The sequence below is a fragment of the Sciurus carolinensis genome, chromosome 13 (assembly GCF_902686445.1).
Source record: "Sciurus carolinensis chromosome 13, mSciCar1.2, whole genome shotgun sequence".
Lineage (NCBI taxonomy): Eukaryota > Metazoa > Chordata > Mammalia > Rodentia > Sciuridae > Sciurus > Sciurus carolinensis.
Window position 1 is genome coordinate 90245895 of NC_062225.1, and position 13829 is coordinate 90259723.

At 50.9% G+C, this 13829-nt stretch overlaps 1 protein-coding gene across 1 annotated transcript; it reads left to right on the top strand.

Annotated features, from left to right (window-relative positions):
• The first annotated feature begins 755 nt into the window (after positions 1-755).
• Cmpk2 (cytidine/uridine monophosphate kinase 2) lies at positions 756-12679 on the top strand. The gene is made up of 5 exons (XM_047522890.1): positions 756-1468; positions 2722-2833; positions 5125-5326; positions 9452-9685; positions 11104-12679. Exons 1-5 carry the CDS (start codon positions 788-790, stop codon positions 11225-11227), a joined length of 1353 nt encoding a protein of 450 aa, XP_047378846.1. The 5' UTR covers positions 756-787; the 3' UTR covers positions 11228-12679.
• Positions 12680-13829: the final 1150 nt, after the last annotated feature.

Consider the following 13829-nt stretch of genomic DNA (forward strand, 5'->3'; position numbering starts at 1 on the left):
GAGGGAAGGGAGATGGGCCCCTGGGTAACTTCCTGGTCAGAAGAGCACAAACTGCACCTGCAGATATTTGCTAAGAAACTTACAAAAAGGCGATTTTTAAATCAGGACCTACTGGTGGGAGAAGTCCGTGCATCTCCAAAGAAGGAGAAATGACTGACTGATATTTTGACTGGACTAAAGGTTGCATGAACTCGCCCAGTGCCTTATCATCGGGGACTGGGCAGGAGCTGACTTCCTTAAACCTATAGATCTATCTAAACCCCTAGACAGGAGCCACTCTTCCGTATCCCTCTCTTGGGACCGCTCCCTCTTTGGTCGCTCAGCTCGCTTTCTATTACTCTAGTAAATTCTGTTACTTTGCTCTCACCCTGGTGTCGGTGGATCTTATTCATCAAATTCACGAGATGAAGAACCCAGACCCGTAGGGACAACCCTAGCCCCATACGCTGGGCATAAGCAACCGCAGAGGAGTTGGGGGTGGGTGGGGCAGCCTGCCTCCCAGGTCCAGGCGGCGGGCTCAGCTGCTGGTTTGCCGCCAGCCTAGGGCGGATTAGGGTAGTGGGGACGCCCCAGGTAGAGGCAGCACACGCAGGCGGCAGCAGCGCGCCGGGACGCCGGGCGAGCCTTTGCTGTCCCCGCGCCTGCGGTTTAGGAAGCGGCTTTCCGGGCGAGGAGAGGCCGCGGGGAGGCGCCCGGAGCCCCGCCCGCCGGTAGCTTTCGTTTCCCGCCGCCAGCTCTCTGGAGAGTTTCGATTACCCGGCGCCGCCGAGGGCCGGGGGTGGCGCTTATGGTTTTTGCCCGGCGCCCGCGCGCCCCGCTGCCACTCTGGCTGCTCTCCGGGTGGCTGCGCGCGTGGCGCGGGCTCTGCGCTCCGGCCATGGCTCCGCCGCGCTGCTTCGCTCTGGAGCTGACCGACTGCACTTTGGCTCACTTCGCTCTGGGCGCCGAGGGCTCGGACGCGTGTCCGGACCCCCGCCTTTCTGAGCTGCTGGGGCCCCCGGGGCGCAGCTACTCCCTGTGCGTGCCGATGGCCGCGGGCGACGACTGCGGGGCCCGAGTCCACGCGGCGCGGGTGCACCAGAGCCTGCAGCACCAGCTGCGCCGCGGCCCCTTCCAGCGCTGCCAGCTGCACAGGCTGCTCTGCTACTGCCCAGGCGGCCAGGCGGAAGGCGTGCAGCACGGCTTCCTGCTTCGCGACCCCAGCGAGGGCCAGGACACCCGGCGCGCTCTGCTAGAGCTGCTGAGCAGGTGCCAGGAGGCTGCGCGCCCGCACCTGGGCGAGTTCGAGGCGGACTCGCAAGGCGTCCTGTGGCAGCGAGCCTGGGTACTGCAGGAGAGCAGGCAGCTGCAGGTGGGCTGCGCACGCGTCCTGCCCATCCCGGAGCCCCCGCTGCATCCAGCGGTGCCCCACCTCCTCAGCTCCGCGGTTTTCCGGGACCTGGACACTGCCCGGGCTGTTTTAGAGACGGTAAGAGTTCTTTTCCTACAGGTTGGCATCAGGTTCTGGCAGACGGGAACTGGACCAAGCAGTCTGCTCCCGGCAGGCAGGCTGATCTGTAAAGAATTTCCTTCCTGGCTGGTTTGTTTATCAGTTAGTGAGACATCCTGTATGCCAGGCTCTGGCTCCTTCAAGATTCTTGTCTGCAAGGAACTTCCAGGCTGGCCCAGAATGCATCCCAACACCAGAAATGCCCTGCTCGCGTGGTTACAGGCAGAAAGTACTCCAGCGGGAGTGGGGAGGGACTGGGAATGGGAGGACAGTGCCAAAGAGCTGATTTTTCTTGGTAGTGACTGCCATTCAGGGATCGTGGGGTGAAAGAACCTTAGGCTTAAATAGCCTTCCTCCTCCGTGGCTGTGGAGCTGAACCGTCACTCCACCACTGTTGTCCTTTCCTTTGAAACCCATTTGTGGTTCAGGGCTGGTGTCAATGATTAAGGAAGCCTGTGAGTCACAGAAGAATTGAGAGACTGAAGACTCTGACCCCAGGTGGAGTCTGGGGCATGCAGTCTGGACCACAGCCCTGTGATTCAGCAACCATAGGGGTCAGGGTTGCAGAGTGGTTAAGAGCACAGTCATTCAATCTCTGGCACATATGCTTGCTTTCGATAAGCTTCTCCGTTGCCCTTTGCCTCAGTCACCTTAATTCATAAGACGGAGTAATCCTAATGCCATTCTTACAGAGTCGTCTTTGGAGGTTGGGTAGCTTCATGTTGTGAAGCACTTGGTAGACTGGCTTGCCTGAGTAAGCACATAAATAAGTAGGTTCTGGGGCAGTGCCGTGAGCTTGGGATGGAGTACTGCCCAGCTAAGCACTTGGAATTCTCGGGCAGATACTGCTCTGCCAACCTTGGCAATTTCCCAGCTCCCTGAGCCCTTAGGAGAGGACAGAAGGAGACTGCTCTGGAGAGAGCCTGTGCTCACTGACCAGCTTGCTGCCCTCTGTCCAGGAGGGCCTCTGGTTCCACTCCGACTGTGTTATCCTGCCCTGCAAGTGTGTGTCTCAAGGAATGCAGGATGTGTGCAATCCAGAGTTGAGCCTTTGAGAGCCTCAGTTACACATTACAAAATGAAGGAGGCCAGCACATCCCAGCTTCAGGATACCAGAAGTTCCATGTGCCTCGTGGCCCTTGGTTTAATGTAGGCCCAGTCTTTGGCAAGTTCGAGACAATTTCTACAAAAGCCCCAATGTTTTGCACTGATGGATATCCCTTGTTTTGCAGTGTACGTCTATTCCGGAAGCCAAGGCGGTGCTTGACCTGGTTGACCAGTGCCCAAGGCAGGTCCAGAAAGGAAAGTTTCCGGTCATTGTCATCGAAGGACTAGATGCCACTGGTAAGAGACTTTGCAGTCATAGGCAATGGCATTAACTGATCAGTTGTGGAATAAAAATAGTTCTTACAAAATAGAACTTTATACAGAGCCTCAAATATCTGACTGGACTGTACAGCGGGTGCTGGACCAGGCAGGCATTAAGGCTGCCCTCCCCAGAGACACCGTGCAGACAGTGCAAGGTCTGAGAAAAGGCTCAGTCAGGGGATGAGTGCAGGGAAGGCCCTCCATAAAGGGAAATGGCCTGGACACCTGTGCAGAGACTTGACCCAGCATGGTGTGTCTGAGAACCAGGCAGTTCAGAGGACCTTTTGGGGAAAATATGGAAGAATGAGGAAATGGAGGAGAAAAAGCCTTCTGAACCGCACGGCTCTCACCGCTGAGACACAGAGGCACAAGGGAAGAAGCATGGCTTCCTGGGCAGGCGAAGGTGGAGAGGAGAAGGCTGAGCATGGAGAACAGTAGCAACGGCAGGGTTTGGCTTGAGGACCTTCCCCTTCCTTGTCAACTTAGGGCACATACTTACTTTAATAGCATCATAGGTAGTGTCGAGCAGGAGCCCCGTGTCATAACCAGATGGACTGTGGCGCAGACAGAGGGCGAGCTTTGACAGTCCTGGCTCCCTCTGAGTGATCGGGGAGGAGAGGAGGTGGCCTTGGACTTCAGATGGCCAACTCTCGCTCCGTGGCTACGCCAGCTGTGCCGGCACCAGTCACTATTGTGTGGTAGTCACAGAGAATCTCAGCAGCACCAGTCCTCCAGCCAGTGTGGTCTCCGTTCATTTGTTTTATACCTAGAGCTAATTTAGATTCTGTGGGGTTAAAAAAACGTCCAAACATTTAACATCAGCACACGTGCGTGCGTGAAAAACTCACAAGCAGATGGTGTGGTGTGGAGAGAAGGAGGGTTCTGCCTGTCAGAAGTGTGTCCTGGGCCCAGGCCCATCACCAGGGTGTTTGTGTAATTTGTGCTCAATTTCTTCCTCTGCAAGATGATTAAATAATAACTTTTGTAGGGTAATTGGGAGAAATAGAAGCATGCTGCGTATTGAGCTCCTTAGGAGCTCAGAGAAGCCAGCAAACAGTGTCCTGGAGTAGATGACTTTCTTATCTGCACCCATGCTGTGCTCAGGTTGGCAGGCAGGGCACATGAGATGGATCCAGACAAGTGGCTGAGGTGCGCATGCCCCTGAGGCTATGCAAAGGGACTCAGAAAGAGGCTGAGCAGAGCTGAGACTCTGAGGAGGAACCAAAGTCTAAATCGAAATGCAGCAGCTCCAGTGGCCAAGCCCAGGGGAGCCTTGGCAGGAAGGAGTGATAGAGTCAGGGTTGCAACTGGGAGGGGTTGAGGAAGTGGAAGCCAGGGGCGAGAAAGTGAGGAAGGGAGGAGGGACAAGTGGAGTCACTGGGGATGCCACGTGTGTTCGTCAGCTTCTCACCACTGGGACCCAAATCCTGACAGATACAGTTTCAGGGGGAGATGATTTTTTTTTGGCTCATGGTTTCTGAGGCTTTAGTCCATGGTTGGTTGGCTCCATTGCTCTTGGCCAAAGATGAGGCAGAAGATCATGGTGGTGGAAGGAAAGCTGCCTAGCTCCTGGGAGCTGGGAAACAGAGAGAGAGAGAGAGAGAGAGAGAGAGAGAGAGAGAGAGAGAGAGAGAGAGAGAGAGAGAGAGAGGAGAGACACGCACGCACACCAGGAGCAAGAGTCAGCCCCCGAGGGCATACTCCTATGGTGGTCTGCTTCCTCCAACCTGCCTCATCTCCTAGTTCATTCACATTATTCATCAAATGGTCTGCTCCACCGATGCAGCCAGAGCCCCCACGGTTCCAACGCTTCCTAAAAGCCCCGCCTGATACATTGCCACCTGGGGAACAAGCCTTGAACATAGGGAACCTTGTGGGACGTCCCAGGTCCGAACCATAACATCATGCCTGGGTTACTCCTCAAAACAGGTAAGATACGGGGGGATTGGCAAGGGCGAGCAGAAGCATGGACCAGGAATAAAGGTTGCATGTGAAAGGAGCTCTGGTACCAGGAGCTGCATACCCCAGTTCATCATTAATTCATAAAAACAAAGACCATCTGGTTTTCCTTCCAAGTCTTCTAATACTAAACAGAGGAATCCTAAGGTCATCCAAGTCTATGACTGTTTATAAAGTACCCTAGTATGTGATTGCCTCTTTTGAATTACAGATTGAAGGAATTATTTTGCTTCTTGATGTTAATGTGAAACTTGTGACACAACAGGGGCTGTGGCTAAACTGTGACACCTTTTGTTTGTGACTTGCAGGTAAGACCACGGTGACCCATGCAGTCTCTGAGTCCCTCCAGGCTGTCCTCTTATACTCACCACCCTCTTGCATCGGCCAATGGAGGAAAATCTTTGATGATCAACCAACTATTATTAAAAGAGCATTTTACTCTTTGGGCAATTACATCGTGGCATCTGAAATAGCTAAGGAATCTACTAAGTCTCCTGTGATTGTAGACAGGTGTGTATAAAGGTTCCTTGCATCAGCATTTTCTCCCTGACCCATGAGTGTGTGGTGTGTGTGCACAAGTGAAACTGTGTTAAGATCATAATAGCAACCAAGTCTGGCATTTATTAATTGCCTATACCAGTCCTGGCATTTGGCTAAGAACTTACGCACGTTTTAGTGACATCTGGATCAGTAACTTGGGTAGAAAGATATCAAACGTTATCCCCAATTAACTTCTTAGAAACAGATCCTAAAAAGGTTGAATAACTCGCCAGTGAATGAAAAGCCTGGGCTTCACCTGTCTCTGCTGTTAGTGGTTCGTTTGTTCATTGACAAGTCAGCAAAGACTTGTTGGACACCCAATGTGTGCCAAAGACTTCTCAGCTCAAAGGATTCAGGGTAAATGAGATAGGCAGTACCCTGCTGCTGTGGAACAGTGACCAGGAGAGCAGATATGTAGGGTAGTATCAGAAACGTACATAAGAGGAAGAGGTAATCAGGGTAATATGACAGAAATTCACCAAAGCCCCACTGGATAGGGTACAGAGGGCCTGCCTGAGAGGGCATCTCTGAGCGGTGATCAAAAGGAGTCAGGCATGATAATTCCAGGGGTGCAGAAAGGATTGTGGAAGCCAGAGACTGACAGATTCAAGGATCCAAGGGAGGCCCATGTGCTGGAACCCAGCCAGTGAGGACAGCTTTCTGGAAGAAAGGAAGGGAAAGGTGGGGCAGGTCAGTAGGCCCTGCAGGCCCAGGAAAGAGTCTATTTTATTCTGAATATAGTGGGGAATTATTTAAAGATTTCAGCTATGGAAGTGGCATGAACTGGTATTTTAAAATTTTTACATGTAAGAAATAGCTTTAAAATGCAGTAAAAATGGACAAAAGGTATATAGCAAGTGATGCTGAGTTTAAAATCATCCCAACACGGGGTATAGAAATTACAACCAAAAAAGATTTTGTTTTGCTCCCAGGAGTTTGGTGAAGACTAATTAAAATTTCCTACCACCCTGGGTTGGAGAAGATACGGATTCATGGGAACTCGAATGTGGGACTGACCAGAGTGGACACTGGCACGGTCCCTGGCAGAGCAGGTAGAGGAGATGTAGCAGAGGGGAAGGTTGCTTCCAGCCTCTGAAGGAACACTTTCCAGAGTTTATTTCAGCATCATTTACACTATTGAAAAGTTTGAAAAACCCAAAGCCCACCAACATAGACGACAGGTAAATACTGGCACGTTTGTAAAATGGACCATCATGTGGCAATATTCACAAGGGAGCTGCGTCCACTGTGCATAGATTAAAAACCATAACGTTCAATGAAAAAGACCCAGCTGCAGAAAAGATGGTCAGCAGAATGCCTGTGGACAAAGCTGTGAGCATGGAGATGGAGGGACACTAACCCTGGGCTGAAGAGAGCCACCTCCCCCGGTGCAGAGAGCAGTGATTGCCAGGGAGTCCTGAGGAGCTTCATTTGCAATGCTTTATTCCCAGCATTATGAAGTGTTCATTTTACTGCTTTCTGTGCAATTTTAGTAGTTTTTGAAGTTAAGCAATTGCATTTAAGCAATTCGATACATATTAAGAAGAGCATTAATCACAAATGTAAATCCCAAGGAATTTCAGGAAGTGAGGTATCAAATAACCTGAACCCAGTGTTATGCTTAGATGCTCTGTGACCCCCAAAGGCTCATGTGTGAGACAATGCCAGAAAGTTTAGAGATGAACTGATCGGGTTATGATTGTTTTTACCTAATTAGTGCATTAATGGGGATTAACTGGGTGGTGACTGTAGGCAGGTAGGGTGTGGTTGGAAGAGGTGGCCCCCAGGGACATGCTTTGGGATTTATATTTTGTCCCTGGTGAGTGAGAATCTCTGTCTGCTTCCTCGTGCGGTCCTGAACTGTTTTCCTTCGGCACCCTTCTGCCATGATATTCTGCCTCATTAGGCCCCAAGCAATGGAGTCAGCCAACTACAGACTGAGGCCTCTGAAACCATGATTCTCAGATGAACTTTTCCTCCTTTAAAATTGTTTTGGTCACAGTGAAAAAGCTGACTCAAACACCTGGTCGAGAATGAGAGCTTGCTGCACCCCATGCATCTGCTCCTTCCCCACCTGGACGCTCTCCATTCTCCTGCCCAGTAGCAGCCACCGTCCCGATGGCAACTACCACATATCCGTTTGCCTGTTCCTGAACTGCCTGTGAATACAACTCTACATTGCATGCTACTTGCATTCAGTTTATTTCACACCCCCTTGTGTTTCTGAGGTCTGTGTCTTGATATGAACTTGGTTTTACATGCCTTTGGTGCAAAGTATATACAGTTCTGTAGCATAAATTTCCAGAAGTGGAACTGCAGGGGCTTGGTGTTCAGGTGTATTCAGCCTTACTAGGTATGGAACAAAGTTCCTAGAGTGGTGGAAACAATTCACAGCCTCATCGTGCCCCGTGGGAGGGTCTGAAGCCTCCCTGGGGAGTCCCAGTTAGTGCAGTCTGTCTCTGTTCTAGCCTCTGCTGGTTCATGTTGGGAAGCTGGGTAATTACAATCTGCTTTGCTGAATCTGTGAAGATAATTCCTCCTCCTTTCTTGAAATAATATCTTTCTCTGTGTAATTTTTGGTGTATCTGAAATATTTCACAATGAGATCACCCAGATGGTTTGTCTAGAGTAAAGGATGTGGTGGTGCCTTGGGGACAAGATGAATCAGTAAGTTCAGCCTGACGCTGTTGCTTCTAGTGTCAGTGAGTGGCAGGCACGGAGGATTCATTTGGTGGCGGGGGTGGTGGGGGTGTTTGAATTGTTTCCACATTGGCCAGGTGTGAGGAATGCTGGAACACACCGCAGAGCTCGAGGAGTCTTGCTGCTCTGTGGACACTTGCCTCAGTGACAACCTGCCCAGGTTGCCACGTCTGAAATCATTCCCTGGTATTTCAAGGGGGAAGACTAGAATTTTCAGACTGACCTGCTACCCTTGGTGCTGAACAATACCTGCAGTGGAGGCAGGTACTCATGCTCTCCACCCCGTGGCTTTCTGATCTGTCACGGGGTATATTTATGTTCCCTTCTCTGCCTGCTCTCAAGGCCTGTGTTGCCTGGCAGTGAGTTGATTCACCAGCAAGGGCTCTGACATTAGAAAATCACCCTACAAATACACAGCATGGCTCTCAAGCCCCACATGCTGTATTGGCAAATGGTTCTGGGTCTGTGCTTCCCCAAGGGCGGGACCAAGAACACCAAATAGTGCAGAGTGCCGCTGATGTCCAGGGGGATGATTATTTTAAAAGAACAGCAGGGCTGTCAGTGAGGGAACCCTGCAGAGAGCAGGCCTTTAATTCTTTCTGCTTTGTGTCCCTGGATGGTCTGCAATTTAGTTCTTGTCACAGGAGAGGCAAACAGCAACTGTCCTGTCTGGGTGGGTTTGTCCATGTTTAAAGGTTTTAGCAGCACCTTCTCTGGCTGGATGCTGCAGAGGATGGAGTGATGGGTAAGGGTGGTGTGGTTCAGGGGGTGTCCTTGTCTCCCCTGCTGCCTTCATAGGTCTGTTCTTGCTCAAGACTCTACAGTAAAGAAGTCTCACTGAATGAGATACCAGCCTCTGTCTTCGTACTGAGAATTTCACTTAAAGGACCTGGAGCGACAGATGCCAGTAGAGGTCTGGGTGCCAGGCCTTGTCTGCCTGTCTGACACCAATGGGCAGTTAGAGGCCCGGCGCTCGAGGGCCTCCAGCCCAGGGTCCCCTGGGTGGGCATGTTCCATGTTGAAATAGCATAGGAGTTGGTGCCGGCTTTCCAGAGTTTGCCCAAGACACAGCACTAAAGCAAAAGGAAAGGCCCACAGGTCCGTCCTGCTGCCCGCACCCCAGCCCAGGAGAGCTCTGTGGGGCGGACACCATGCGGCAGCCTCGGCTCACGGCAGGGCGTTTTAATGGAGTAAATGCAGCCTCATGGAGAGCCCACTCTTACGACTCTTCTTTTTAAGCTCTTCTATGATTTTTCCATAGACCTCAGTTTGGTTTGCTTGTACATCTCCTGGGAACCTGCGGGCAGCCCTGGTTTCCCTGCCTGGCCAGTGGATCCCCTGATGCTGCTTTGACTTGTGGCTGATCTGGGAACTCACAGCTACTTCCCTTCTCAGGTTCTGGCACAGCACAGCCACCTACGGCATAGCCACCGAGCTGAGCGGGGGTCTGCAGCACCTGCCGCCCGCCCACCACCCTGTGTACCAGTGGCCAGGGGACCTGCTCAAACCAGACCTTGTCCTGCTGCTCACCGTGAGTCCTGAGGAGAGGGCGCAGAGGCTGCGGGACCGGGGCCTGGAGCAGACCAGGGAAGAGGCTGAACTGGAGGCCAACAGCGTATTTCGTCAGAAGTAGGTTTCCCTGCGGCAGTGCAAGGGGGGGCGTCCCTGCAGGAGGGAGCCAGAACTGGCACTGGCTTTAGGCGCTTGGAGGAAGTGACATTGCTCCCATGTTTCCACTGCAAGAGGCAGTACCCTTGGAGCTCCGTCAGCCCCTGGGGACAGGCCCCATACTGTCATTTAGAAGTCAGATCTCCATTGACTGGAGAGCAGACCATGCCAGGCCCAGCCAGGACCAGCATGAGTCTGGGTGAGACAGGGAGGGTGTCTGGTCCTCAGTTTCCCCAGCCTGGATATAATGGGCAGAGGGCCCCAGTGCTCACTGGGTATCCCGAATTTGCCTTACACATGGTTCAGTCCTGCTGCATCCTCGCACAAGCCACGTGGGCCTTATTTTAACAGTTTACAGAACGGAGGCTCAAAGGATTATTTGTCTAAATTTCTGTTAAGTAGTAAAACTGGGATTAAAGGCAAGATCCTTGTGCTTCGAAGGAAGTGTGTTTGTTTTGCTTAGAGAGTTATGAGCACCCTTGCAGATGAGTCCAGACAGGCTTGCGGCTTCACGGCCCAGTGTGACTCAGTTTCCGGCACTGGTTCTGGAGGGGGAAACCAAAGTGATTTAAAGAGATAAACAATGATAGCTTTGTCATCACAAAGTGATGTCACCCACGAAGAATGAAAGTAACTGCTGCATGTGAAGATGTCATGTGAGCAATTTGAATGAACACAGATTCCATTAAGCCTCTTTACAAACTCCTGATAAAGTGATTAGTTCAGGATTTATTATACAGGGAGCAGCGATAGGACAGGGAGTGTGGCAGGCTGTGCAGCCAGCATGTGGCACAGCAGATGCTCCCGCTCCAGGCCCTGTCCTAACCACCATGCCAGAGCCTGTGATGGACAGACACTGGCCACTCATGGATGTCACAGCAGCTGACGGGAAGGGACAGATGCTAGGTGACCCTGGTAGGAGCCATGCATTCCAAGTCCTGGGTCAAGTGGAGGCAGTGAGTGTGCAGAGGACTCTGGCCCTTGTGGAAATCATCCAGGGAGCAGACTGGGGAGAAATTGGCCCTTGGCCTATTAATCTCTTTGAACTTCCATTTCTTTTTTTTTTTTTTTTTTTGCTAAACAGTGATAACGATGGTTCCTCCCCTTGGGTTGCTTAGCATATTAAATGAAGAATCAGGCAGAATGCTAATGCTTGGCAGATGATACGGAGTCAATAACTGCTAGCTATTCAACATTATTGCTAAGTTATCGTTTATTAAGCAAAATGCATTAAACCTCATTTGCAGGCAAAGCTGGTGGCCGAGGGCAGCTGTGAGGGGCGTGGGAAGGGACGGGGCTTTGTGCTGTTTCCATCACGTAGCAGACTCTGCAGGGAGCCGTGCCAGGAAGTAGGCTGACTTCCTTCTGCCTGCCCCCAGGGTGGAGGCGTCCTACCGACGGATGGAGAATCCCCGCTGCCTCGAGGTGGACGCCAGCCCCTCGAGAGAGGAGGTCCTGCAGACCGTTCTGCGCCTGATCCGAGCCACTTTCAATGACTCATAGGCCCTCTGCTCACCAGAGCAGTGTCGTTTGTTAGATCCAGGACTGCGTTTGGCACGTGGCTCCCCGTGTTACGTTGCACGGGTACATCACACGGCAGAAAACAGGAGACGGGCATTTGATTTCACTCAGCCATTGTGCTCTCTTCTGGCTGCAGGACCTGGCCAGCTTGTGCCTGGCAGTGCTCCAAAGGGACTGGCCAGTGCTTTCTGCCCAGAATGTGGAAAATCTCCTCAAACCATGTTTTTAACTTCATCACTATCAGATTCCTCAAGGATGTGTCTTACCCAGAAAGTGTCACATGTACAGAAGCACCAGGAAGATCTTCGAGGCCCCTTCTGGCACACACCTGCTTGACTAGCACGTGACCTCGCAGCCATGACTTCCAAACCGGTGGCACCACATCTCCCAGCCTAGCACTTCCACGCAGCGCGGCCGTTCAAGGTCATTCCTACCGAGCTGTTGGTGCTGGGGACACTTACAGAGAAGGCAGCAACCTGTGTCCGAGGCTCCGAGCCCCTTGGGTGGGGCCCTGGGATCGCTCTCAACTGAACAGGGAGCTGAGCAGCCGAGCCGCTCTCATGCTCTCACGCAGGCGCTCCAGCCTTCTGTGCGCCCGCTTCCCTCCCTTCCTTTGAAATGCGGCTCAGAATGTAGTGAGCAGTCTGCGCGAGCTGCTTGCCTTTCCTTAGCCAATCCAGCAGTTTATTTATATTGATGTTTACATCATGTGTTTTCTCAGTGTAGGAGCTATGAGTCACTAATTAAAATTGAAGTCAACAAGCTAAATGCAATGTTTGTTGTGTATTTTTACTGCACAAATTTAGTTTATCTTTCACAGTGAGCACAGTGCGTCCTGGAATGGGTTTTCTTGATAAATTATCTTGCACTGGAATGTCTTGGGATTGCATATGGAGTCAGCTTTGAGATCTGTTTGGCTAGAAGAGGGTAGCTGAGAAAACAGGGACTTAATGACTCTGTGGCCTTGGTTGAGTCATGGAACTTCAAATAGTCTGTGTTACTTGATCTGAAAAGGGACAAAAGTTCTTGGTCTTAGGAGATGCTTGAACTAGGAGATGCTAGAATTCCTTCTAGTTCTAAGGTGATGAATCTGTAAATTATTTGATCCTGTCTACCATTTCTTAAGAAAACTTCACCCCAAAATAATCAGATGTAAGTCCTTCCCAGGTTTATCATAGGGCATCTTTAATTATAATCCAATTTAGTAATAACATCATACTATTTTTCAAATGAACTATAGATAATTTATACACAATATATTTGTCTATATAAATTATACAGTTGGTTTCAGTTGAAAGTATTTTTAAAGCCGGTAAATAAAATCAGGACTCTTTGCAATGTAATATCTAATTATATTGTTGGTTTTATTTACTTTAAACATTTTTAAAGTTTTTGCTGGCAACCTAAAAAAATAGTCACCTAATGCTTTATGTCTCTTGCAAATGAATAAACTTGCTATGGTTTTCTCAGCTGTGCTGTGATCATGGGTGTGTGTAAGTTTGTCCACAGATGGCCCTGAGAGTTCCTCCCAACGCTGTCCAGCTCTTGAGAGCAGGGGAATTTGGGCAAGGAAATTGGATGGTGCAGGCTGGCTATGAAGTGGAACTGGCGGTCGAGGGGCTTCCAGATGCGAGGAGAGTGATGGTTTTATTTTAAACACTGTTTCCTCAATATAAATAGTAAAGGGATCTTTGTACACAAGATGGGCAGGTGATTTGTTACAGATAAGTCGGCACCTCCCCTCCAAACAGATGACAAGTAACCGTTTGCCTGGCTCTGATCCCTGCGAGTGGGGTGCTGCTCCTGTTCTCCCAATAGGCCATTTGTTGTCCCCAGTGTCAATTCTCCCTTTCCTCCACAGTCCCAGAATTTTAGATGGACATGAGGCAGCTGAGAGGGCAGAGCAAATTCCCACATTCCCAAGCCTCTCTTCAGCTCCCTGTGGTCAGCCAGCTAGATTTTTGCCAGGAGCAGAGGGACAGAGAAATGGCAGGATGGGGTCTTTTTCTTTAACTTTTCCTGCTGGCTCTATTCAGAGGTGGTCGTGAGCCCTGTAGAAACCACGAGTGAGGAGAACCCTGCAGCACTGGAGAATAGTGGAGAAGTAAAGACGTGTCCCTGGGCCACCACCCAGCCTGGGCCCCCTGGGGCTTCTCCATGGGATGAGCACGCTCCTGCCCAGTGCAGGCTATTCTTGGTTTGGGTTTCTGATCCACACAGGTGTACCTATGTCCTTTCATCTTTTGCAACATGAACCTGGAACAAGCCCATCGATGTAAGGGAGTGTTTCAGAAGAGCCATGAGAGATCCAATAGAAAAGATCCAGAGAAAGATAATGAGATCCACCAAACACATGCAATTATTGCTTGATTGGCTCCTGTCAGCTGACCGCATGTGGTTGTGGACTTTTCTTCCCCTCTGTGTGTGAACGGGGTTCTGGGAGAGAAAGAACCTGACCCGGCTGTGCAAAGGCCCGTGTCCCATGCAGGGCCGGCACGCAGCTGGCAGTCAGTTCTGTGTCCTCAACACTGTGACGTAGAAAATTAGAATATGCTGCCAAGTGCTAATTATGTGGCACGGACAG

What these genes read in the sequence shown, in the direction of transcription:
- Cmpk2 (XM_047522890.1), top strand. Translation starts at nt 788, where the DNA reads ATGGTTTTTGCCCGGCGCCCGCGCGCCCCGCTGCCACTCTGGCTGCTC. An exon ending in CGAAGGACTAGATGCCACTG is followed by an intron (nt 2,834 to 5,124) that starts GTAAGAGACTTT and finishes TGTGACTTGCAG; the next exon opens with GTAAGACCACGGTGACCCAT. An exon ending in TCTCCTGTGATTGTAGACAG is followed by an intron (nt 5,327 to 9,451) that starts GTGTGTATAAAG and finishes TTCCCTTCTCAG; the next exon opens with GTTCTGGCACAGCACAGCCA.